General features: G+C 35.9%; 1 protein-coding gene across 2 annotated transcripts in view; it reads right to left on the bottom strand.

The window, feature by feature from the left end:
* Ano3 (anoctamin 3) overlaps positions 1–26461 on the bottom strand; it is a 441314-nt gene that overhangs the window by 300128 nt on the left and 114725 nt on the right. The window contains exon 1 of one of the 2 annotated variants that reach the window (XM_047517052.1): positions 1824–1961. The exons of the other annotated variant lie outside the window; for it this stretch is intronic. Within the exon in view, the coding sequence (XP_047373008.1) occupies positions 1824–1869 (46 nt within the window). The 5' untranslated portion in view covers positions 1870–1961. Of the gene's footprint in view, positions 1–1823; positions 1962–26461 lie in introns of those variants that run through there. 2 annotated transcript variants of the gene reach the window in all.

A 26461-nucleotide genomic window follows, 5' to 3' on the forward strand; every position in this document is an offset into this window, starting at 1 on the left:
ATGGCAAGCCTAAAATTAGGGACTGCAGCGTTCCATGTAGAATTTTCTCCACTTAATATGCAGTGTTACGGGGACAAGCAACACTAAAAGTTTTCTGTTGCATACCTCCTGGGTCAGAAAGCATTTAGAGTATCATTTTTTTTCTATTTGAAAAATTGAAATAACTAATCCTTAACTGGATCTTTCTCTAATGCCAAGCAAGATTAAGCAACAATAAACCAGAATCACTTAGCTGAAAGTTAATCTTGCTTCTTTCTCACCCTTCTGCTTCTCCATGTTTATTGTTTTGCTAATGTCTCCTTTTGTGACAAAAATTAAGGAAAAACTTGAAAATAAATGGCTCATAATGCATCACAAAAGAAATATGAAGTGTCAGGACTTGCATAACATTTAATCACTCACTTTGAGCAACTTGTCAGTGATCCTAAAGCTGTCAATTAGTTGCTCCTTAAATACACAACATGTATCCACTATAAGGGGACATCAATATCCCAGGTCCCAGAAATAAGTCACCCATAGCCATGCATCAGAGAAGGTTATTAATTGTGTGAGGCTATTGCAAAGATCCTGTAATCTATCTTAATTCTGAAAATTTGCAGGTGTTTAATGACTCAAAAGAATAAAACTTCTTGAAGTAATTTAATTTTTTGAAACATTTCATATTAAAAAAGAACTGCATATTAGCTGAAATTTTCATTTACACCAACCCTATTTCCCATCAGTCCCAATTTAATATCTATTTGAAGGATCCCAGAGCACTAGATCTTGGATAGTATTGAATTATGGAATTCTGAGGTCTTTCACACCAATATTCTGCCTTATGCAGGAATTCTTTCTAAATTATCCTTGGTGTGTTCAAGTTTTTGTTTAAAAACAAAGTCAAAGGTCAGGGGAGAGGAAGTAAAATATAAAAACAGACAATATGAATGAGCAAATTTACTATTCCAGAAAGCACACGTTAGGTACTGTATGGTGAACTGTGGCATAATTACCATTGTTAATTCAGTAAATAGGTAGTTATTTTCTTGAATAAATGCTTGTGGGCAATAAGACACAATTGTGAATGTGCCTTGAAATAAATGTGCTCTATAGAAAAGTCTTTTTAAACAAAGTAAGGAGCAAGAACCAAAGAGTGAAGATTACTTGGAACAATTCTTGATCTGATTATGAACCTAGAGACTCTAATCATTGCATCCAGGGAGAAACTTGAAGCTAGCAGAATGCCAAACCACTAGAAGAGAAAACTAACAAGGAAACCTGAAACCCATTATCAGGCGTGGGGCATGGACAAAAATTAAGTATTCCAAGTAAGTTACAGAGTACCTTCTTCTGGGACAGGCCAACTTCAGGAATTCTCCAAGAATGCATTTATCTTAGGATTGGGGAATCGCCTTTCAATTGCAGGAACTCGCTTGAGGGAAGACTACTAGACATTTGAATCACACACTGAGGCAGCATCGTCCGACCTTTCTGTCTTCAAATCTCAAAACGCTACAGGGTTATTCGGTCAACCCCTACTTAACGGGCTCTCTGCACCGTATGGAAGCAGTCTCAAGAGGTAGAAACACTAAATCAAGTCCTGAAATGAACTGTTTCTCCCAGGCACCGCGCGGAGGCTCAGAAAATCAGAGTAATATGGGAAGTGAAGAAGCATTTAAAATATACATTTATTATTATTATTATTATTATTATTATTATGAACTTCACAGAGTTCCTCACTCCTGTGTCGCCTAAATCTGGAGAGGCTGCTGCTACACAACTGCAAGGGCATGCAGAGGGGGACGTGACGCCCGCGGGGAGGGGGTAGCAAGATTCCCACTGACCTTTTTGCTGTTTAAAAGACTGAATGGAGCCTGAATGGTGAACCATTTTCACTCTGCGCGTCCGCGCTGGGCTAGGGAGCTTTCCCGAAGGGAGGCAGAGGAATAGTAGCAAGACTCTGCGCCTGGGCTACCAGAAATTCCGAAGCCTCCGCAAGCGCACTGCAATCCAACACCTGCTTTAGCCAGCGCTTAGCTCCAAAGACCGTGCGCCCGCCAGTGTCGTTGTCATGGCAACCGGGAGGGCGGTCCGGCGTCCGGCTCCCCTTAGTGGCTACTCCTGGAATAACCCCGAATCCTCCACAGGTCCAGTGCCGCAGTGGAGGTGGGCGTTGCGCGAGGTTGGCCGGACAGGGGAAACGAAGACTTTTCTTAAGGACTACGCAAAAATGCACGCTTCCCTCCAGAGCTGTTACTAATACCACACTCCCCCACCCTTTTCAGGCTTGAAGACTGGTTATTACACGCAGGCACCAGAATTAATTTAAAAGTTGGCCTGCAAATATTGGCACTTTTAATGAAGGGCACAGTTGGTCACCGCTCTGACAAATGAAATGGGAGATGCAGATACATTTTTATCTTTCCCTCTTAAACTTAAATATCAGGAGAGGAAACTACCTCCGCTTACCCACTAGTATGTTTTGTTACATAAGCTCTGCTACTATCTAGCACATTACAGTTAGTTTTCTTCTGCTTCAGCTATTCGGATCTTTAATCATTTAATCGGTATGTAATACTGAACCATTTATTACCTATGACATGACATGTATTAAAAATACTATCCATGATAGCTTAATTCTCTTAAAAAATCAATAAAGTAGGTAAAATGATATGATTCTAATATTAAAAAAGAAACTGAGGCTCAGAGCAACCAAGAATTTTCAAGAGCACACGAAATCAATACGTTATTTGAAAGAGAAGTCACTAATACCCAAAGAAGTGAGATACCTTTGGCACATGCACTGCAGTGGCCAAAGTGGGACCAACACATTTCAGTATAATCTCTTTTTCTCCTCTTACCACTACTCCCTGATTCAAACCCCTTAATTCCTAATGGAACATATAATCTATCATTGTACAGAAGCACAGTAAAAGAACTGTTGCTCCCTGAGTTTCAAGGTTTGTGAGGCCAGGAGGCAAGGATGTATCTGCTCGACCTGAGAGGAATTGGAATTTTTGAACATCATTAGAAATCATTTCTTTTCTAAACCAACAGGAAGTTTGGAATTATTTTTAACACCCTGCACCCTGACCTTGGCAGTACAGCTATGATCAAACTATCTTGTTATAAAGTTGATATTTTTTTAATTAGAAACATTTAGGGTTGCACTGCCAGATTGCCTAGCAGGGGATTCAAAGAACATCTTTGCTTGTTTTAAAATCAGTCTTTTAGGGAAGGTTGCTAGAGGAACAGCTTTGTGAGGGGCCGAGGAAATTTTAAGCACCATCTGCTTTATAGGAAAGACAGTGCAAAGAGAAGGAAAAGAGTGTGTGTGTATGTGTGTGTGTGTGTGTGTGTGTGTGTGGAGAAAGAGAGAGAGAGAGAGAATGTGTTTTTAGAAGCTGGGAGTATGGGAAAAGATATTTGAACAAAAACTTTTCTGAAAACATCTTTCTGTGACCTGGTAAATGCAAATATTTTGAAGGTTGACATCTCCATTACAGAAAGTTTTGTTAAATTGCCACATAAAAGGTGGCTAAACTGTGTTGGGTTAGTTTTACTTACTATTTTTGGTTTCAAAAATCTCTCTCCGAATTTTAACGAGAAAGTGTTTATTTTATGTACTGTTCAGTGAAAGGATATGATTAATAAAAATAGAATGATGTGATACTGGCCATGTTTTGCCAAAAAAACAAGCAAAACAAAACAGTAAAGAACTATGCCAGCATGTCCACAGTAATTAATTAGTTTCACAAGTGGAGATTCTGAGTGATTTTTAAAATACTTTCCAACTTTTTCTGTCATTTTCACTTTCTACAAATAATACATATTTATTATATATAATGCATATATAGAGATACATACATATCACATATATGTTCAAACCCCCACATAATCCACATGTATCTTTCTTGCTAAAACTCCAAATTTTTTTTCAGTCTTGTACCCAGGCTTGCTTGCTTATTTTCTTTCTTTCTTTCTTTTTCTTTTCTTTTCTTTTCTTTTTTTTTTTTTTTTTTTTGGTCATTGGGATTTCTGCTATTTTGCCCTCCCCCAACTCACCACCTATCTCTTGCCCTCCTTATGTAATTAATTTATCATGACATCAGTTCTCTTTGTCTCCCAGAGAGGTAAAAATGTCTGTTTTTTACATCACTGGGAAGCTTTTTATTCCTTTGAATCTTTAAATACAAAACTCAACTAAACTAAATGAATCTCACAGATCCCTGCATTGTGTGCTGTATCAAAGCTTCGAGAGTTCTGTTGCTCCCTCTTTGGGTACTGAATCATTGCCATAATTAATATTAAAATTGCCAGTTCTACTTTGCATTGTCTATGTGGTAACAAACAAAGATAGAAATTCTCCTTGCAATTATTCCTCTCCAAGATCCTAGTTATTTCTGGTATTAATTGGTGAAATGAAACCACAAATTCCCATGGTAAAGAGTTCATCTGTAAACAGCAAACAATAAAGAACTATCTCCTTGGTAATCATTTTTTAGAGGGACACTATAGTCTCCTTGAGGTCTGATTGAGTATAGATTGTCTGATCCTTCAGAGACCATTGTAGTTTCTGTCAAAAAAACTTGACAAAACTTATTAATAAATAAATTAGTTTTATAGATGAAATTTGCTTCAGAAAAATGTTTATTTAGTGACTTGAGCAGTTGCCACCTTCCTTAAGCAAAGACAAATGAAATATATTAAAATCTTTATGTATATATTTGTATGTTTACATATATTTTAATTTAATTTATTGAGTAATCCTGGTCCTTGTTTTTCTTTATATATTATTAAAGACACAAACCAGCTTTTCTAAAAGTCAATGCTATCATAGAAGAAAGGAACAAGTGCAATTTAGAAATCACTTCCCCTAAAGCCTATGGTCCCTGATTGCATGCACAGTGTAACAGACCTAAGCAGGTTAGTCCTACTGGTATCCAGTTTGTATGCTGAGACCAGCATTCATATCTGACTTTGCTGATGGATGGGACCAAGAGAAAGGAATGGAGCAAAATCAATAGCTCCACCTCATCTGATGAGGTGTTACATACAGCATTTTAAAGAGACAGAAACAAAAAAAAAATGATTTGCTTGAAAAGACAGTATCAAGCCAAGGTAGGCATGTAGGATAAAGGAGATGATGCATTAAACAGAAACTCATATCTTATGTCCCTCCCTCCTCAAATCTTTAATTACTTCTTCAAATTGCCTGTAGAATCAAGTCCATGTTGTTTAATCTGTTATCACCTACTTTGTCATACACATTTGTTGACTCTATTACCTTGATTGTGGCAAGAGTATTACAGGTGTTTGCACATGTGCAAACTGATCAAACATTAAATATTTGTACTTCTTTGTATATCAATTATGCCTTACTAAGGTTGTTAAAAATTAATTTAGTTTAATTTAAAACAAGCCGATATTCATTACTATACTTTCTAGAAGTTACATATATGCTCTCAGAAATTTCCCATATTGTTCCTAAAACTTTTTTTTAATTTGTTCTTTTTTAGTTATTCATGACAGTAAAGTATATTTTGACATATTTATACATACATGGAGTACATCTTATTCCAATTAGTATCCAAGTCTTGTGGTTGTACATGATGTATAGATTCATTTATGTACGTGGAAAGCTATGCCAGAATCATTCCACTGTCTTTCTGTCTCCCTTCCCTTCCTGTCCCTTCATTCCCTTTGTATTCCACTGAGCTTCTATTCTGTGCCACCCCCTTGTTGTGTGTAAGCAACCATACATCAGAGAGAATATTTGACCTTTGTGTTTTGGAGATTGGCTTATTTCTCATAGCATAATTGTAGTCTCCAGATCCATCCATTTACTGGCCAAAGTCATGAAGTCATTCTTTTATTAAAAAAAAAAAAAAAACTGTAATAGCCCATTGTATATATATACCACATGTTCTTTATTCATTCATCTGTTGAAGGGCTCCTAGATTGGTTCCATAGCTTATCTATTATGATTTGAGCTTCTATAATCATGTCAACTTAGGGACTGACTTCCTCAACAAGAATCTTAAAGGAAAAGAAGTGAAATCAAGAATCAATAAGTGGGATGGCATCAAACTGAAAAGGTTTTACACAGCAAAGGAAACAATCAAAGGTGTAAAGAGAAAATCTTTGATATCTGCACCTCAGAGCATCAATCTATGGGATATATAAAAAACACCAAATAAATAAATAAATAAATAACCTAATCAATAAAGAGTCAAAGGAACTGAACAGACATTTCAGAGGAGAAGAAATGCGAATAATCATCAAATATATTTTAAAATGCTCAGCATCTCTAGCAGCTAGAGGAATGTAAATTAAAACTGCATGAGATTTTATCTCACTCCGGTTAGAATGGCAATTATCAGGAATACAAGTAACAATAAATGTTGACCAGGATGTGGGGGAAAATGTTCACTCATACATTGCTGGTAGAACTGCAAATTGGTGCAACCCCTCTGGAAAGCAGTATAGAGATTACTCAAAAAACTAGGAATGGAACCACCATTTGACTCAGTTATCCCACTCCTCAGTAAATAACCAAAGACTTAAAATCCAAGCATCTCTGTTAAAGCTGCTTTGAAACTATCATGGATGCTTTTTTGCTTAATGTTTCCTCCACTTGGAGTAATTGTTCTAAAACTCCCACTCAAAAGTTTTCCAAACTCTTCTCATTCTTCAAGGAACCAGAGAAATGTCATTACATGGATAAAGATTTCCCTTTTCCATTTCCATCCCCCAAATGCAATTAGAAGTGAATTTAACCTCCTGTTATTTACATACAGTACTATTAACACTACCTCATGAAATTTTTATCATGTTTCTACCATGAATTGAATATATATCTTTCAGAAGTAGGCACATGTGTTTTATCTAGTTCAAAAGAAATCCTTTAAGATAGAGTTTGTGTTGATTTGTTTTCTGTGTCTTATAGTGCCTAAAAAATGTTCCATACATAAAAGCTGATTAAATAAATATTTTCCAAATAAATGATTTTCGATGAGCCATAACTACTTATTATTATTATCTGTAAAATAAGTTTAATGGTAAGATGTTCAAATATAAGTCTAGTAAGTTAATTTTGCCTTTGGAGATTTGCATGTTATTCTGTGGCTTAGTATTACTTCATGATTTTGTTTTTTCCAGTCAGAGTATTTCATAACTCTTCTTGGTGTGTTGTTTGGAAAATCTAAGAATATAATAATTGCCGATTTATTTACTATGCTATGTCCATCTTCATAAACTTTTAAACTGATATTTTTACCATATTGAAAACTTTATGTTGTTTTGGTGAACTGCCAAAATTCCCCTTTGCCTTGAGCAAATTCACTTTTGATTTTGAGCAAAGGGAAGACTCAGCTAAGACTCAGTGGTGGTACAAGGTATTTATGGCTGTTATCTCTTCTGAGAAGTGGGTCTGTGCCTGACTGGTCTAGGGTTGTGTCCTGTTAGCTAGGAATGTAGGCATATAGTAGCTTTTGTAGTTAAATATTTATTTTCCAGGAATAATAGATGCTTGACTTCTGAAGAAGCTGGAGTGACTAGTACAAACTGTGGTCTCTATTTGAACATGACCTGTCATAGATTATCAGCATAATACTGAGCAACCATTCAAAAAGTTTATGTGTGTCAGCAAAGGAATCAAGAACATCAACAGAAAACTTACAGAATGGGAGAAAGTCTATGCTGCCTCTAATGGGATTAATATCCAGATTATATGAAGAACTAAAAAGACTCCAACAACCCAATCAATAAGTGGGAAAATGAACCAGACACTTCTCAAAAGAAGTAAGTCAAATTATCAACAGATACATAAAAATTTCAATATTCTTAGCAATCAATAAATGAGAATTAAAACTATAGACATTTCATCTTAACATTGGTTAGAAAGGAAGCTTCAAGAACTTAAATAATAACAAATACTGGCAAAACTGTGAAGAGAAAGAAAAAAATTTATGTTATTGGGATGCAAATAAGTACAACCAGTATAGAAATCATTATGGAGCTTTCTCAAAAAGTGGAAGTGGAAGCACCATATGGCCCAGCTATTCTGCTCCATGGCATTTATCCAAAAGAGATGAAATAAACATACTATAGTGACAATTGCATACCAATCTTCATAGCAGCACAGTTCACAATAGCCAAATTATGGTATCAGCCTAGGTGTCCATTGACAGATGAATGGATATAGGAAATATGATACACACACACACACACACACACACACACGCACACACACAATGGAGTCCTATTCAGCCATTAAAAAAGAAGAAATTATGTCATTTGCTAGCAAATCGGTGGAACTGGAGAACATCATACTAAACGAAATAAACCAGACTTGGAAAGTCAAGGGTCAAATGTTTTCTCTTATATATAATATGCAGAAGTCATAGAGACATAAGGAAAAATAGAGGCGGTATAAAAGAGTAGAGAAGAGAAGAGGAAGGGATCAAGGGGAAGGGAAGAGAGATGGGAAAGGGGAGGAAGAGTAGAATTAAATTGACCAAATTTTGCTGAATGCATGCATTAATATACCATAATGAATCCCACTTTCATATATAATTATAATGCCCCAATTAAAACAATAAATACATAGAAGGAAGACCAACAGACTGTGGGACATTCATTTATCTTATTGGAGCTGGATGTCTTGTCTGCAATAAGGTGAAAGGGTTAGGTTTTCTCTAAAGTTCATCTCACCCCTCATATTCTACAAGTCAGGTCTTCCTGAAGACATTTGCATGTCCTCTGCCTTCATAAATGCAATCCTCATGTTTGGTGTCACCAGGCTTATTCCTCTTTCCCCTATAAAGGGAAGTTGTGAAAGTGATAATGATATATCTCACTGATCCAAATCTATAAATAGAAGCTTTGTGACAATCTGACCTTGAGTTGGATCTAAAATTAAACTTTGTGATACCATAGAGAGACAGTTTGCTAAAACAAGTCATGAATATATTATTTAAGAAGTTAATTAAGAAAGTAAATATTGGTGACCTGAAACTATTTACATATCAATGATAAATGTCAATTATAGACTTATTCATTGAGGTATCTCTAAAGAAGCTATGTTTAGCATCACTGAATAGTGGACCATATTATACCATCTTAAAAATATTTAGCAAATCATACTTGATATCAAACTTTCTTGCTATAATTTCTATATGTGATAGGAAGAAGCTACATACTTACTTTTCCATTTAAAAAATGTACACTGAAATCAATGTGCCAAATTCAACCAGCATATATATTTTTAGTCTTTTGCAAGCTCTATATCAAAATAAAGATTACATCTTTGTAATTACTTTAAAAATAGATAGCATATGGTTATATAAGCCTTGAGTGTTCAGAGTTCCAAGACTTCTAAGTTTGTTGTGTTTTATTGTAAAACAATGGTTGAATATTGGAAAAAATATAGCATTACATTCCTCATAACAAACAAAGATTTGCATATGGTTCCTTTCATAAAAGAGTGCATATTAACTCCAGTGTTCCTATACCAAATCAGGTTTTGAACTGTGAGCTCATCCTTTCCTTTCCCTACTTGTTCAACACAATCAATTTCATAATCAGTTTTGAAAAATCCTGTCAGTTTAAAAAGAATTGTGTGTGTGTGTGTGTGTGTGTGTGTGTGTGTGTGTTATTGATTCTTGATCACCTAGAATCTTGCCTCTTATAAGATAAGAAGGCAATTCATTTAGGAATGTCCAATGATGATTTTTTTTGTATCTTTGTTAACACATCTATATTCAAATTGTCTTTTGGAGTCAAGATTGAAACATCAACTCTCCCTTGGGTCTCCAGTTAATCACTAATTTTTAATCTATGTATTTATCTGATTAAATTCAAGGAGTAATAATGTGATTCTTATAGAGACTTCAGAGCAAAAAAGATACTGATAAAAGGAAATGCTGTAAAATAAATTATAATTAGTTATAAATTATTTCAGCAAATCTAGGTAGTTGGAAATAGGGGATGCAAAATTACTAAGGAAGGCAATCAAGGGGATGGGAGATGAGAAAAGAAAAATGGAAACTAAAAGTAGTCTGAAGACCTTTTTTACTGGGAATAAATCAATTATGAGACAAGTAGAAGCAGGTATCTTAATGACAAAACAGCGTGTTTATAGTATCTGATGATAAGAACAAAGAAAACCAAAGTAATATTTCAGGAATGAGAAAAGAATGGTAAATTATCCAAGATAATAAAGTGGACAGCAGAGTAACTCCAGGTAAATGTAAATAAAAATGTAAGCAGGGTTAACATCAGTCTGTCCCCTACAAACGGAGCAACCATAAGTAATGACCTGTATGTTTTGGTGTTCATTGCATCATCGCTCTTAGTAACAAGCAATGGAAACAAAATTGATACCCAAAAATATAGCAAATTATGAGTTAACTTACCATGACATCTGTTCAAATGGGGGAAAACAAATAAAAGTTACATATTAGTTGTTAGCATAGGTGGGTGGATTAATATAACTGGATGGAAGAAGAAATGGTAAGCAGGGAGCCAAAAAAGGGGGGGAAAACCCCATACATTCAAAAGCATATGCATTACCACATTTATGAATCTATGTAAAATTATGTATATGTATGGATAAAACAAAATTAGACAAAAAAATCTCATAATCTGGCCCAACATACGTTATTCATCAGATTTCACTCTCTTTTTCAGTACAAACCATTGACTTGGGTCAGAACATGTTTCTTGATGTGTTTCACAAAAAGCAAGCCCAAATACCTCTTTTTATTCCCATCCTTTTGTAACATTCTCCACCTGCTGCTTGTCATCCAAGTTCTCCAAAGCCCAGTTGCTGTGCCATCTCTTTTAATGCACCAGCCCACACAAAGTGTCTTCTGAACTTCTTTATCCTCACTAAATAATTTAGCACTTAATTATATAGAATCAGCAGTTGTTCTCTGATTCTTTTATGCCAGTTAGTCATGTCTCCTTAACTATTAGTCCTATTCTGAGTTTTCTATTTCTCTTAACAGATGCCTCACCAAATTGTACCTTTAGTGTGATGATCATTACGTACAGCACAATGCTTTGTCTTTGGTTTCCAAACACAGATTCAGCTGGGAAGTTATGCAGTCTCGACCTCAGAAGATCTCAGTTAAAAATGGTGCTCCATGACTTCCTAAGGGATGTGCCTGCCTAGATCTTATTTTTCTTAGCCTTTGTTCCAATATCTGTAAACTAGGTCTCTGAAGCTTAATATAAAACTTTAAAACAGCCTGAATTATGGAAAGAGTTCTGTTTTTAGAGTCAGCTAACTTGACCCAAGCCTCTCTAGGTTATTTCATGAAGAATCTAGCAATTATTTTCTTATCCTTCAGCTTCCATGTGACTTGTCTGTTGGTAACTGTGTTGTGTTGTATTGTCCAGCACAGGTATGACCACTTAATTTGTTGTCCTATTGGCATTCTGTTTTTTAGTGCAGTGACTGCAAATAAGATAGGAAATATAACTAATACATAGATATTTATGTACTCATATGTAACTAGATGGACCTTTATCGGAATGTCTCAGATAGGTGTGATATCTATAGCAGGTTGTTTTTTTTTCTGACAACATACTTACAGAATTGCCTAGGGTTTACAGAAAGAGCAACGACATTGCATGCAAAATAGAAAAAAAAATTACCTATTACAAAACTATTGAGATTAATTCCAGTAATAAATGAATATGACTTATAAACTGTAAGTAACCATACAACAACACATGGCTTGATGATGAGGGTGATGGGTCTAAAAAGAAACTTGATTTCAGTTTGAGAGGTTGATTGGCTCCAAATAAAGTCTGTAAATCTTATTTCTGTGATTATAATTACACTGAACGTCTCTTGTTGAAAGTGGAGAAAATGGAAAATAAAATAAGTTATTATGTGATTTGGATCCATCTACCATTTATTTAGCATGTTTTCTGTGCTGCTAGAGATCTGAAACCCTGTGGTCTAGAGAAAGTCAAAATCTTTGAGTATCAGACTGGGATTGCGGCAAGGGGCCCCAGACAACCTGAGTTTTGGCAAATGAATAAAGTAATCTGCAGATGTAGACAAAGGCTTTTTGCTTTTATTCACTTACGGTACTAAGGGGCTTCCTTACAACTCTGTAAGACAGCCCTGAAAGTTCATTTTTGGCCATAAGAATTTTGTGTGCTGATGTCCCTTTTTTAATAACAACAAAAATTATAATAGTAAGAATACCAACTAACAAGAGCTTAATAAGCACTTATCTCAAGCCTCATATTATTAGCTTTATGAATTCTGTACTGTAATCTCAAATTTATAATTCGAAGAAATTGAGGAATAGAGAGATTAAGTAACAGTCAAAACTGCATAGCTGGAGAATGCATAATCAAGATTTGAACACATAATCTGGCTCAAAAGCCCATATAAATGACTGCTCTGCAGTAATAGCTCAATGAGCTGTCTCCTAAGCTGTTTGATAAGCAGGAAAAAATGACACACTAGGAAGCTAGTTCCATTCCAATGCCTTATTGAAAAACTATCTGTTGATAAGGCTTTATTGAATTTGCTGCATTAAAGTTAAAATTTCTCTCCACCAAAAACCAACAGTGAGACAGGGATATGTGTCTTTCCATGAACAGGAATATGTTGCCTGCTATTATAAGCATTTGTGGTTTTTTTCCTCATGTTGAATTTTTTTATCTCTTTCTTTTATTCTTTCTTTTTATATACTCCCTTTTAATTATATTATATGATATATCATTTAATTTGATAATACAACATAAACCTTTTGGTTATAATGTGATAATGAAAAAGCTTTTATTTATATAGGATTTAACAAATTGCTGTGAAATTAAATAATAATTTTATTACTCAAATGCACTCTTCATTAGTGAAGTACATACAATAGCCCTCATTTTCTTAATGAAAACAAGATTCAAAGTAGTTAGGTTACCTACTGAGGTTACTCTGTTATTAAATGGTTCAGCTTGATGCAATACTGGTCCTTCAAACATCAAATTCTGAATCTAATGTTCTTTAAACTTTCTCTTTATGAAATCTCACATTACAGTGTCTGTTGCAAAGCAGAGTCATGGTGGTAGTGTTTTTAAGCAAAGGGTGAGTGAGCACATGCACTAATAAAAATATGAACATTCAATTGCACATATTTTGCATAGCTTTGCCAACTACCACTTCTTTGTCTAAGGAATACAATGATGCTAAAATTGGTTTTTAGGCTGTTATGTAGGAACTAAGTGGTAAAAAGGAACAACTTCTGGTTTGGAACAATGAAATTTAAATTACAGTCTCAAGAATTGGGCTGCCCAGCAAGAGACTTCGGTGCAGAGCAAGGCTCCCAGGCCCAGGTGGCAGGACCAGACTGCAGGCAGCTTCTTTCTGCCAGCAAGAGAGACTCACTCACAGGGTGAGGCTCCCTGGCCCAGGCGGTAGGTCCAGACCCCAGGGATGAGAGGAGGGCTGCCCAGCCCAGGTGGTCGTTCTGGACCAAAGGGAACTACTCGGAGGAGAGCTGCCCAGTGAGACTTCCGTACAGGTTGTGTCTTCCCCGCCAGGTGAGGTTTTCCCACCAGGGCAGTAGAACCAGAGACCCATGCCCAGACCAGCCATGCCCAAGCCCACAGTCTAGTCCCCCTTTGACTGACCATCGGTCAACAAGTGGAGGCACCTCTGCCCACTAGCAGGGAATATACACCATCTAAAGACCACCATGCCTACAGGGGCAGCTTCCTTGTGGACCACTGCATTATCAAGTTCCTCCAAGATTCAGGCTACTGAAGGCTAGAAAGTGAGTTATTGGAAATCTACAGGGACAATAGAGGATCAATAGAGGAAATCTGCAATATCTCAGAGTTTCACTACTAGAGGGGTAGATACCTGAGCAATATGAGAAAACAGGGGAAGAAAATGTCCCAAACCTAGATGATACATCAATAAAATCCAATGATAGCCTGGCAGAAGAAATGTCAGAAAGGGAGTTCAGAATGTAAATAATTAAAATGAGTAGAGAAGCAAACGATGAAAAGAAAGAGCAAATGCAGGTTTGAATGATTTCACCAATCAACAGTTAAAAGAGCAAATATAGGAAGCAAAAGATCATTTCAATACAGAGTCAGAGATACCAAAAAAAAAAAAAACAAAAAAACAGAAATCCTTGAAATGAAGGAAACAATAAACCAAATTAAAAACTCCATAGAAAGCATAACCAATAGGATAGAACACCTGGAAGACAGACCTCAGACATTTAGGACAAAATATTTAATCTTGAAAACAAAGTTGACCAAACAAAGAAGATGGTAAGAAATCATGAACAGAATCTACAAGAATTATGGGATATCATGAAAAGGGCATTTTAAGAATTACTGGGATTGAGGAAGGCACAGAGAAACAAACCAAAGGAATGAACAATCTATTTAATGAAATAATATCAGAAAATTTCCCAAATCTGAAGAATGAAATGGAAACTCAAGTACTAGAGGCATATAGGACTCCAAATATACAAAATTACAACAGACTCACACCAAGTCACATTATAATGAAAATACCTAACATACAAAATAAAGACAGAATTTTAAAGGCTGCAAGAGGAAAGAATCAAATTACATTCAGGGGAAACCATTACGGATATCAGCAGATTTTTCAACACAGATCCTAAAAGCTAGAAGGGACTGGAACAACATTTTTCAAGCTCTGAAAGAAAATGGATGCCAGCCAAGAATCTTACACCCAGCAAAACTTACCTTCAGATTTGAGGACGAAATAAAATCCTTCCATGATAAACAAAAGCTAAAAGAATTTACAAAAAGAAAGTCGCCACTACAGAACATTTTCAGCACAATATTCCATGAGTAAGAGATGAAATACAATGATGTAAATGAGCAAAGGGAGGAACTAGCCTAAAGTAATAGCCAAATAAAGGAGAAACCAAGTCATGTCAAAAAACAAAAATGAGTCAAATGATCAGGAATACAAATTGTATCTCAATAATAACCCTGAATGTTAATGGCCTGAACTCATCAATCAAAAGACATAGACTGACAGATTGGATCAAAAAGAAAGATCCAACCAAATGATGCCTGAAAGAGACTCATCTCAAAGAAAGAGATACCCACAGACTAAAGGTGAAAGGATGGGAAAAATATACCATGCATATGGAATCAGCAAAAAACCCGAGTATCCACCCTCATATCAGATAATGTGGATTTCAAGCCAAAGTTACTCAGAAGGGGTAAAGAAGGACATTTCATACTGCTTCAGGGAAGCATAAATCAGCAAGATATAACAATCATAAACATCTATGCCCCAAACAGGGGCTCCTCCATGTCCTTCAAACGAACCCTTCTCAATTCCACGAATCAAATATACCACAACACAATAATACTAGGTGATTTCAACAAACCTCTCTCACCATTGGACAGATGCTCCAAACAAAAATTGAACAAAGAAACCATAGATCTCAATAACGCAATTAATAATTTAGACTTAATGGACTTATATAGAATATACCATCCAACAAAGAACGAATACACTTTCTTCTCAGCAGCACATGGATCCATCTCTAAAATAGACCATATATTATGCCACAAAGCTACTGTTAGCAAATACAAGAAGATAGAGATACTATCTTGTATTCTATCAGATCATAATGGATCGAAATTAGAAATAAATGACAGAATAAAAAACAGAAACTACCCCAACACCTGGAGATTAAATAATATGCTATTGAATGGTGAATGGATAACAGAAGACATTGGGGGGGAATAAAAAAACTCTTAGAGGTAAACAAGAACAAAGATACATCATATCAAAATCTCTGGGACACTATGAAAGCAGTTCTTAGAGGAAAATTTATTTCATGGAGCACATTCAATTAAGGAAGAAAAAAATCAACAAATAAACAACCTAACACTACAACTCAAAGCCCTAGAAAAAGAAGAACAGATCAACACCAAAAGTAGTAGAACACAGGAAATAGTTAAAATCAGAGCTGAAATCAATGAAATTGAAACAAAAGAAGCCATCAACAAAATTGACAAAATAAATACTTGGTTCTATGAAAAAATAAATAAAATTGATATACACTTAGTCACGCTAACAAAAAGAAGGAGAGAGAAAACTCAAATTACTACAATTCAGAATGAACAAGGAAATATCATGACAGACACGAGTGAAATACAAAACATAATTAGTAGCTATTTTGAAAATCTATACTCCAACAAAGAAAATCTCAAAGACATCAACAGGTTTCTAGAGACATTTGAATTACCTAAACTGAACCAGGAGGAGATACACAATTTAAAAAGATCAATTTCAAGCAATGAAATGAAGAAGTTATCAAAAGCCTACCAACAAAGAAAAGTCTGGTACCAGATGGGGTCTCAGCCGAGTTCTACAAAACCTTTAAAGAAGAGCTCATTCCAATACTCCTCAAAGTATTCCATGAAATAGAAGAGGAGGGAACCTTCCCAACTCATTCTATGAAGTCAATATCACCCTGATACTTAAATCAGACACATTGAGGAAAGAAAATTTTAGACCAATATCCTCAATGAATATCGATGCAAAAAAATCTGAACAAAATTTTAGCAAATCATATACAAAAATATATCAAAAAGATAGTGCATCACGATCAAGTGGGTTTTATCCCAGGGATACAAGGTTGGTTCAACATCAGGAAATCAATAAATGTAATTCACCATATCAACACACTTAAAGTCAAGAATCACATGACTATTTCAATAGATGCAGAAAAAGCATTTAATAAAATACAGCACCCCTTCATGCTCAAAACACTAGAAAAAATAGGGATAGTGAGAACATTACTTAACTTTGAAAAGGCTATCTATGCGAAGCCCATGGCCAATATCATTCTAAATGGTGAAAAACTGAAAGCATTCCCCCTAAAAACTGGAACAAAGCAGGTATGCCCTCTTTCACCACTTCTATTCAACTTTGTCCTCAAAACTCTAGCCAGAGCAATTAGACAGATGAAATAAATTAAAGGAATATGAATATTAAAAGAAGAACTCAAATTATCCCCATTTGCTGATGACATGATTATATATTTAGAGGAACCAGGAAATTCCACCAGAAAACTTTTAGAACTCATAAGTAAATTCAGTAAAGTAGTAGGATATAAGATCAATGCTCATAAATCCAATGCATTTTTATAGATAAGTGATGAATCCTTAGAAAGAGAAATTAGGAAAACTACCCCATTCACAATAGCCTTGAAAAAAAATAAAATACTTGGGAATCAATTTAACAAAAGAGGTGAAAGATCTCTACAATGAGAACTACGAAACACTAAAGAAAGAAAATAAAGAAAACCTTAGAAGATGGAAAGATCTCCCATGTTTTTGGATAGGAAGAATTAATATTGCCAAAATGGCCATACTACCAAAAGTGCTATACAGATTCAATGCAATTCCAATTAAAATCCCAATGACGTACCTCACAGAAATAGAGCAAGCAATCATGAAATTCATCTGGAAGAATAAGTAATCCAGAATAGCTAAAGCAATTCTTAGCAGGAAGAGTGAAGCAGAGGGTATCACAATACCAGATCTTCAACTATAGTACAAAGCAATAGTATCAACAAAGGTATGGTACTGGCACCAAAATAGACAGGTAGGTCAATGGTACACAATAGAGGACACAGAGACAAACCAAAATAAATACAATTTTCTCATACTAGACAAAGGTGCCAAAAAAAAAAAAAAAATGCAATGGAGAAAAGATAGCCTCTTCAACAAATGGTGCTGGGAAAATTGGAAATTCATATACAGCAGAATGCTACACAAAACTTAACTCAAAATGGATCAAGGACCTTGGAATCAGACCAGAGACCCTGCATTTTATAGGAGAAAAAATAGGTCCAAATCTTCAACATGTCAGCCCAGGATCAGACTTCCTTAACAGGACTCCATTAGCACAAGAAATAAAAGCAAGAATGAATAATTGGGAGAGATTCAAACTAAAAAGTTTCCTCTCAGCAAAGGAAACTATCAGCAATGTGAGGAGAGAGCCTACAGAGTGGGAGAAAATCTTTGCCACTCGTACTTCAGATAGAGCACTAATTTCCAGAATATATAAAGAACTCAAAAAACTCTACACCAAGAATACAAATAATCCAATCAACAAATGGGCTAAGGAAATGAACAGACACTTCACAGAAGAAGATCTACAAGCAATCAATAGATATATGAAAAAATGTTCAACATCTCTAGTAATAAGAGAAATGCAAATCAAAACTGTAGGGGGGCTGGGGAGATAGCTCAGTTGCTAGAGTGCTTACCTCATAAGCACAAGGCCCTGGGTTCAATCCCCAGCACTACAAAAAAAACAAAAAAACAAAACAAAACTGTAGGGGTCTTACGCCCCCTTGCTCTTCTCGACCAGCGACAAGGGAAGGGGATACTCCCCAAGAAGGTCAGACCGGGATAGGTAGGGTTGACTGACCGCCCACACCCAGCCCTCCCAGCAGAGGACAATCAGACACATCAGGAAGACCAGTCACAGCAGGAACTTGTTTACTGAGGAAGTCACACAGCTTTTATGTAGGGTGGAAGATAGGTGGGAACCAATCAGCTTAAAGGGCCAGGCACAGGCACGGGGGTTCATGCAGTTGAGAGTCCCATAGGACTATATGGCAAGCACAAGCTGATCACGTTCACAGAACTGTTGTTAACCAATCCCTGATGGTGATCCGATTTATCAACACCAACCCTTGAAACCGCCTTTGAGGCCCTGATCCTGCTCACCTGCCAGGAAGTAAGGAGTCAGCCTGAGTTAGTTAACGTGTCATTAGTCCCAACAAAAACTACCCTAAGATTCCATCTCACCCCAATTAGAATGGCGATTATCAAGAATACAAGCAACAATAGGTGTTGGTGAGGATGTGTGGAAAAAGGTACACTCATACATTGCTGGTGGGGTTGCAAATTAGTGCAGCCACTCTGGAAAGCAGTGTGGAGATTCCTCAGAAAATTTGGAATGGAATCACCATTTGACCCAGCTATCCCACTCCTTGGCCTATACCCAAAGGACTTAAAATCAGCATACTACAGTGATACAGCCACTTCAATGTTCATTACTGCTCAATTCACAATAGCCAGATTGTGGAACCAAACTAGATGCCCCTCAATTGATGAACGGATAAAGAAACTGTGGTATATACATACAACGGAATATTACTCAGCCATAAAGAATAATAAAATGATGGCATTTGCAGGCAAATGGATGAAATTGGAGAATATCATACTAAGTAAGATAAGCCAATCTCAAAACACCAAAGGATGAATGATCTCGCTGATAAGCGGATGATGATACATAATGGGGGGTGGAAGGGAGGTGAGAATGGAGGAAGGAGGGATTGTATAGAGGGAAAAGAGGGGTGGGAGGGTTGGGGGGAAGGGAAAAATAACAGAATGAATCAAACTCCATTATCCTATGTAAATTATACAAATGGTATACCTCTACTTCATGTATGAATAGAGAAACAAGTTGTACCCCATTTGTTTACAATAAAAATTAAAAAGAATTTGGAATTGTAGTTAAGAAGAAGGAGTAAGTTCTAGGGTTCCACATCATAGTAGGGTAAATATAGGTCATAAAGCTGATTATGTATTTTTATGGAGAAAGAGAAAAGAGTAATTCAAAGGCTTCAAACATTAAGAAATTATAAATATATAAGAAGATGGAAAGCTAATTGCCCGCTGTTTAAAAGAGGTTTTTGTTTGTTGGTTTGTTTGTTTGCTTGTTTGTGTTGGTTTTTTGGCACCAACTGGGTACAGAATACCATATTGAACATTTTTTTGAAATACTTTTATTTATTTATTTTTATGTGGTATTGCTGAGGATCGAACCCAGTGCCTCACACATGCTAGTCAAGTTCTCTGCCACTGAGCTACAACCCCAGTATTGAATTATCACATTGCATGCCATTAAATATGAACACTTAATTACATGTCAATTAAAAAATAAAACTAATAAAGAATTTGGAACTAATTTAAGCAGAATTTCCTGAGAAAATAGAAGAAAAAACATGATATTTTGCTATTTTTTCATTTACCTTGAAGGGACAATGAGTTAACAAGACTGCAGCTATTTCTCTCCTGCCATTTTGCTGCTGCCTTTATTTTGACCCCCCACATCATTTTACAACCTAGATTGTTAGCCTGTGAACTTCCTTGTCAGTCATTGGTCAGATTGTTATTAGCCCACTGGAAATTCCACTACCTAAGAATAGTTCCCCTGCCATTCTCTCTCTCTCTCTCTCTCTCCCTCCCTCCCTTCAAGGCAGATACTCTGCTTGTGGGAGTTTCCACATCTGGAGTGGTTTTCTGGGTGCTTTCAACCATGTCCAGGAGAATAAGAGATGTGTTAGAAGAGGAAAGTTTTAATAAAATAAGGGGACTATCTGGACCAATTTTCCAGAATAAGCATGTGACTCTCCCTACAGTTACTAATGCGATTTCAATTAAGTCAGGAAGACATGTAAAACCCTAGTGTGTTGAGGTAATTATGGCTCTACTGAACACTAGGGATGTGTATACTGTGGTCATGGGCTTTTGATATAAATAAGGACTTCTGTAGACTTTTGGCATGCTTTAAAAAAAAATTTAGAGTTCATTAGTAAGTTACCTTTCTCCTCTTTAGTAATTTATTCACCAACACACAGCAGTTTGTTGTTCTGTCCTGTTAATATACTTCCTCTTGGATAGGTCTGAAGACAAACTAAAAACACTCCATTCGACAAACACTTTTAATTCTGATTTCCATGGTCAGTGGGAACTGAAGGGTTATGGAAAACAATATTCCTGTAAGACAGCTGTCCAAGATAAATGGACAGACAGTGTGGCTCAGGAGGTGCAAGGGGAAATTGGCCAAACATTAAACCTCTCCCAGAGCATTCCTGATAACAATGGGCCCTAAAGGAAAGAGTCAGATTCAGAATGACAGGCCATAAACCTTGACCTTCCTCCATTTCAAATTAGTACTGAATGACAATGGACAAGATTTGAGTTCTCATCCCTTGGGGTCTGGCTTAAACCTGTACAACTAGCCCCTGAAAGTCAAAACTGCATGGTCAAAACTGCACGTGCATGGTTTCCAATGATTACATCATCCTTGTTGTACCCTATAAAACCAAAATCCCCTCTGTAACTGACTGCCCATTTTCCCCATCTGGAATCTGTGAAGGAATCAAGGTTTCTCTGAATTCTTTGAGGTCTGCTTCCTGTCCTTTTGCGCTTATAGGAACTATGGGTCCACAACTCTCAAGATCTTGTTAATATCTATAAAGGGTTAAGAGTTCAGTCTCTTCAGGAGAAGAACATGATTGGAAATCATGATGCAGTCTCAGACGAGTTACTTCATCTATCTGGACCACATTCATTGAATATGTATTTGATTAGTTCTAGCCTCATAAATTTGTTAGGAGGTTGCAATAAATCCACACAAAGGACTGAATAAATGAACCACCAGTGCTTGGCATATAATAATTTAGGAAACACTGGTTCCTACTAATATGCTTATTGCCCTTAATGTTATCTCTCCCAGAGCTTGTTCTTTAATGAATGACTATACTTTTTCTCTAATTTCCACCCCATAATCCACCTTTCTTTGGGCAAGCTAAAACTACTGATAATCACCTCTATATATGTCTTTTTTTTTTTTTAATCTTTTTTTAGATGTTGATAGACCTTCGTTTTATTCTTTTATTTGTATTGTACTGAGTATTGAACTCAGTGCCTCTCACATGCTAGGCAAGCACTCTAACACTAAGCCACAACCCTGGCCCCTATATATGTCTTAATTTATGAAAGTCACTTAAAGACAAAATAGTAATAAAAAATTAAAGAAAAAAGATAATAGCGAAGTATATACCAGAGGCGGGGAAAAAGCTGATAAGTTACTGAAAGTCATCCTAAGTGGCTGTTATGGTTTGGATATAAGTTGTCCCCAAAAAGCTAAGATGTGAGACAATGCAGGAATACATTGGTAAAATGGTTACATTATGAAAGCTGTAACATAATCAGTGAAATAGTCAATTTAATTAATTAATAATTCACTAATTATTAATTAATAATGAAAAGGACTGCTATCCTGGTAGGTAGGATATGGCTGGAGGAAGTAGGGTACTGGGGGCATGCCTTTGGGTTTTATGCTTTTTAAAAATTTGTTCTAATTGGTTATACATGACAGTAGAATGCATTTTGACACATCATACATAAATGGAATATAACTTCTCATTCTTCCGGCTCTACATGATGTAGCATCATACCTGTCTTGTAATCATATATGTAAGTTTACATTTTGACCTGGCACCTCCATCTTTCTCCTTCCCATCCCACATGAGCTGAGTAGCTTTCCTCCACCATACACCATGAGCTGAGTAGCTTTCCTCCACCAGAACACCATGATGTTCTGTATTACCACAGGCCCAGAGCAATGCAGTGGAATGACCTTTGAACCTATAAGCCCCAAATAAAAATTCCCTCCTCTAGGTCAAGATACCTTGTCAGGTATTTGGGTCATAGCAGTGAAAGTGGAATAACACTTCTATGATTTATATGCTAGGAGATTGTCAGTTATCAGCTTACAAATCTGATTTTGGCAGATGAAAGCAGAGACTTTTTAAAAAATGGAGTCCTTATAACTAAGACATCATTATTAATGCTGATATAATGCTAATAAAAAATGATTCTTACATCTTGGACCAGAGTATACTTCTTATAAAGTTTTGAAAGAGAAATTGTCAGTGTTTGACTTTATGTTTTTAGTTTTTCAAGTTTTAACTCTCTACCTTCCAAGTGACCAATTATATGTCTAACTCTGATAACTTAACTGATTAACTGGTTAATCAGTAATGAATAAATTGGCTAACTAATGGATTTATTCTTTTTTGTCAAAAAGGAGTAAATTGCTGAGTATATTTTGAAATTGTCTGATTTCATTTATCATGGATTGGTGTCAGAAACTTTAAAGATTTTTAGGGAAATTTTCTGTTATATAGATGCAAATATATGTGTTCATACATATAAATTAAACAATGATCATATGTAATTTCACTGTCCTACAGTAAAAGTTGAGTAAGGATATATGAGATAACTTGTAAAGTGGTCTTTTGCCTATTAATTTATTAATACTTACTGATATTCTGAAGTTATTCTATTACATAAATACCTTCTTAAAATAAGTAGTACAAAGGTTTTTGAGTATAAGGTCTTGTATTAGAAATTTATAAGTAAATGTAATTGCATTCAAAGCTTATAATAAAATTAAATAATCTCAGATAGGAATTGGTTTTGCAATTCACAAAATGAGCTATAGTATTTTGTAAAATAATATGAATATGCTGTTTTCATCAACATATTAATTTTGATATTAATTATTATTTTAATATTAATGTTAATCATGTTAATGTTAATGTGAATTTTCCATACCCATTGAAAGTTCTATAGCTGGTACCACACTTTATTGAAGCTAAGAACTGGTGGAAGCTCCTAAAACTCCATACCCCAAAACCACCTTCATTATATTTGCCTTTAGCTGCCCACATACTCCTCCCAAGCCCACAGCAAGGGGAGCACAACTATTGCAGGCCTGTGAGAGGGAACAAAAGAGCTGGAGAAAAATTGCTTACAAACTCAATAGACCAGAAAGAGAGTAGAAAAGTATTGTGGATAAATGAGCTATTCATATGGACTAGAGCTGCAGCCAAATTACTATCTGGTATAGGCCAAATTCATTCTGAAGATGTGTGTAGGAAGACACAATTTTCAGTAAATTGCATTAGAAAGTAAGCAGGTGGGTAGATTCTTTTTGCTGTTATGCAAGATGATTTAGCTGTCATCTTTGAAAGAGTTTAGGATGGCCAGATTTTCCAATTACATTTTCCCAGTGTGAGTAACACACTCTTAATATCCTGCCCACCCAAACTCAAAAGCTGTACCTCTTTCCTTGCTCACTCCCTGCTCTTCTTCAAAACCATCAGCCACCAGAATACCCTGAATGTGACCTACACTTCCTTATTTTGAGATTTTGCTCATTTTGTTGACTGTTGTATTAGTCAGGGTTCTCTAGAGAAGCAGAATCAATAGGAAGTATGACTATAAAACGGGGATTTATTAGATTGGCTTACACAACCAGAAGCTGGATAGTCCACAATGGTCATCTGCAGGCTAGAGAGTTGCAAGAACCAGTAGCTGTGCAGTCCAAGAGGCAGAAGTCCCAGTTCAAGGGGATCAACAGTGCTACCCTAGTCTAAGATTAAAGGTTCTGGAAATTACTTGGAGAATCAATCACTGGCAGAGTTCACTTTGGAAGAGTGAAGAAGCGAGAGTCCAATATCCTTAGATGATCAAAGCAGCAATCAAGAACCTATTCAAGAAGAGTGGAGCTTGCATCTGCATCTGCTGCTTTGTTCTTCCAACTTTTATTCCATCCAAGTTACCTGTCCACACTTAGGAAGTGTTTCCACTTCCATTCACTATCCCACATTCCAATCATTCCTAGACACACCCTCATGGACACACCCAGAAGTCTCTTAATCACAGGCATTTCTTAATCCAATCAAGTTGACAACTCAAATTAACCATTACAACTGTATATAAATTCCTTTGTTTATCCCTCAGGTCAATGAAACTCTCATCTTTAAAACAGCTTTAAGACTACATTCAAAGCCAACTTTCCAAGTGATGGCTTCATTTAAGAATAATCGTAGCTTTTTAAAAAACTATTTCCTCATAAATGTATGTAAACCTTAGAAGATGCTTAATAAGATGTAGTTGGGAGGAAATTCTTACCACTCTAGCTATGTGACCTTAGGGAGATTAACATCTGACCTCAGTTATTTCTTCTGCTCTATAGGACTAATAATAAATACCTTGGGATGCTATTGTAAAATTTAGTCAGTGCATTTTATTTAGCTTTTGTTAAGTCTCTGGCATAGATTCTGGTTCATAATAAAAATTCAGTGAATTGTATCAATCAGCAACTTCTTATACCCATAATTATAATAATTCCTTTATTATGCCTTCCTCATTAAAAGTTGATTCCTAAAGGCTAGACACCACACTTTTGAATTAATTTCTGTGTCCTTATCCCTGTTTCAAAATGTTGGGAACAGTACCTTGTATTTAGTAAGGTTTTGATTTCATTTCAGTAAAGTTTACCTCAGTTTATTCAATTAATATTTTATATAGGTAATCCCACATTTTAAGCAGAATATCAATGGAACGAATTTTACTCTATGACATGATAGAAAAAAATCATTCCATAATTCATTTACTATTTTAATTCCAATGTTTCAACATCCTCAAAAGATATGGACCTGAAGAATTTAAGATAAAAACATAGTGATGAAATCTACTTCATAATAGTAGAATCTACTTTATAATATTAGATTGTATGTTCTATTTTATATGACATACATTTAAATATCAGTTTATGCAACATAAACTGAAAGACCCCTGGGGGATATAATTTAATAATTATTTTTCATATTTTTATTTTTATTTATTTATTTATTTTTTGTGGTGCTGGGGATTGAACCCAGGGCCTTGTGCTTGTGAGGCAAGCACTCTACCAGCTGAGTTATATCCCCAGCCACTCATATTTTTATTGTTTTTTTTTAGTTATACATAATATTAAGATCATTTTGACACAATTATAAAAGCACAGAATATAATATGTTCCAATTCAGTCCCTATGATTTCCCCTTGCCCTTCCCTGTTCCCTCCCCCATTCCCTTTCCTCTACTCTTCTAATCTTTCTCCAATTTACTTACAGATTTTTAAAATTAGTGTCTTGCAAATATATATAATTGTGGCAGGCGAGACCTGGGGCCCAGGGTTACGCCACATGCATCCAAGATAGCAACTGGCAGAGAGCCAAAGGGTGTGCTGAATGCACCTTGAGAAAAACAGAAAGCGTTTACCATTGGCTGTATGATAATTAGTTCAGCCGCCTAGCGCGTGGACAGATATATCTTACATGTATGCTTGAGCTCGCGATGGCTTGACCTGTAATAGGATTGGATGGACATATCTGGTTACAATTGCTTATGCATGAGACCGCTTATATATTGAGGGTGTTATCCGAATAAAGTGGAAGCTGCTTCATGAACTTCTGAAGAGTACGTGTCGTTTGTCCAGTTGGTCAGCGGCAAGCGGCATATAATGGTGAGATTCATTGTGGTATATTCATATACGTACCCAGGAAAGTTAAAGCCGATTCATTCCATTGTTCTCTCTTTGCCCTGTTCCGCCTCTGTCCTCCTCAATCTACTTCCTCTACTCCACTGGTATTTCTTCAATTATCATGAAATTCCCCTTCCTTTTCTTTTCTTTCCTTTTTTGTTCTTTATTTTGGAGTAGCTTCTGCATCTTGGAGAAAATACTAGACCTTAACTTTCTGGGTCTGGCTTATTTCTCTTAGCATGATCATCTTCAGTTCCATTCATTTACC

This window comes from Sciurus carolinensis, chromosome 11 (genome assembly GCF_902686445.1).
Source record: "Sciurus carolinensis chromosome 11, mSciCar1.2, whole genome shotgun sequence".
NCBI classification, from domain to species: domain Eukaryota; kingdom Metazoa; phylum Chordata; class Mammalia; order Rodentia; family Sciuridae; genus Sciurus; species Sciurus carolinensis.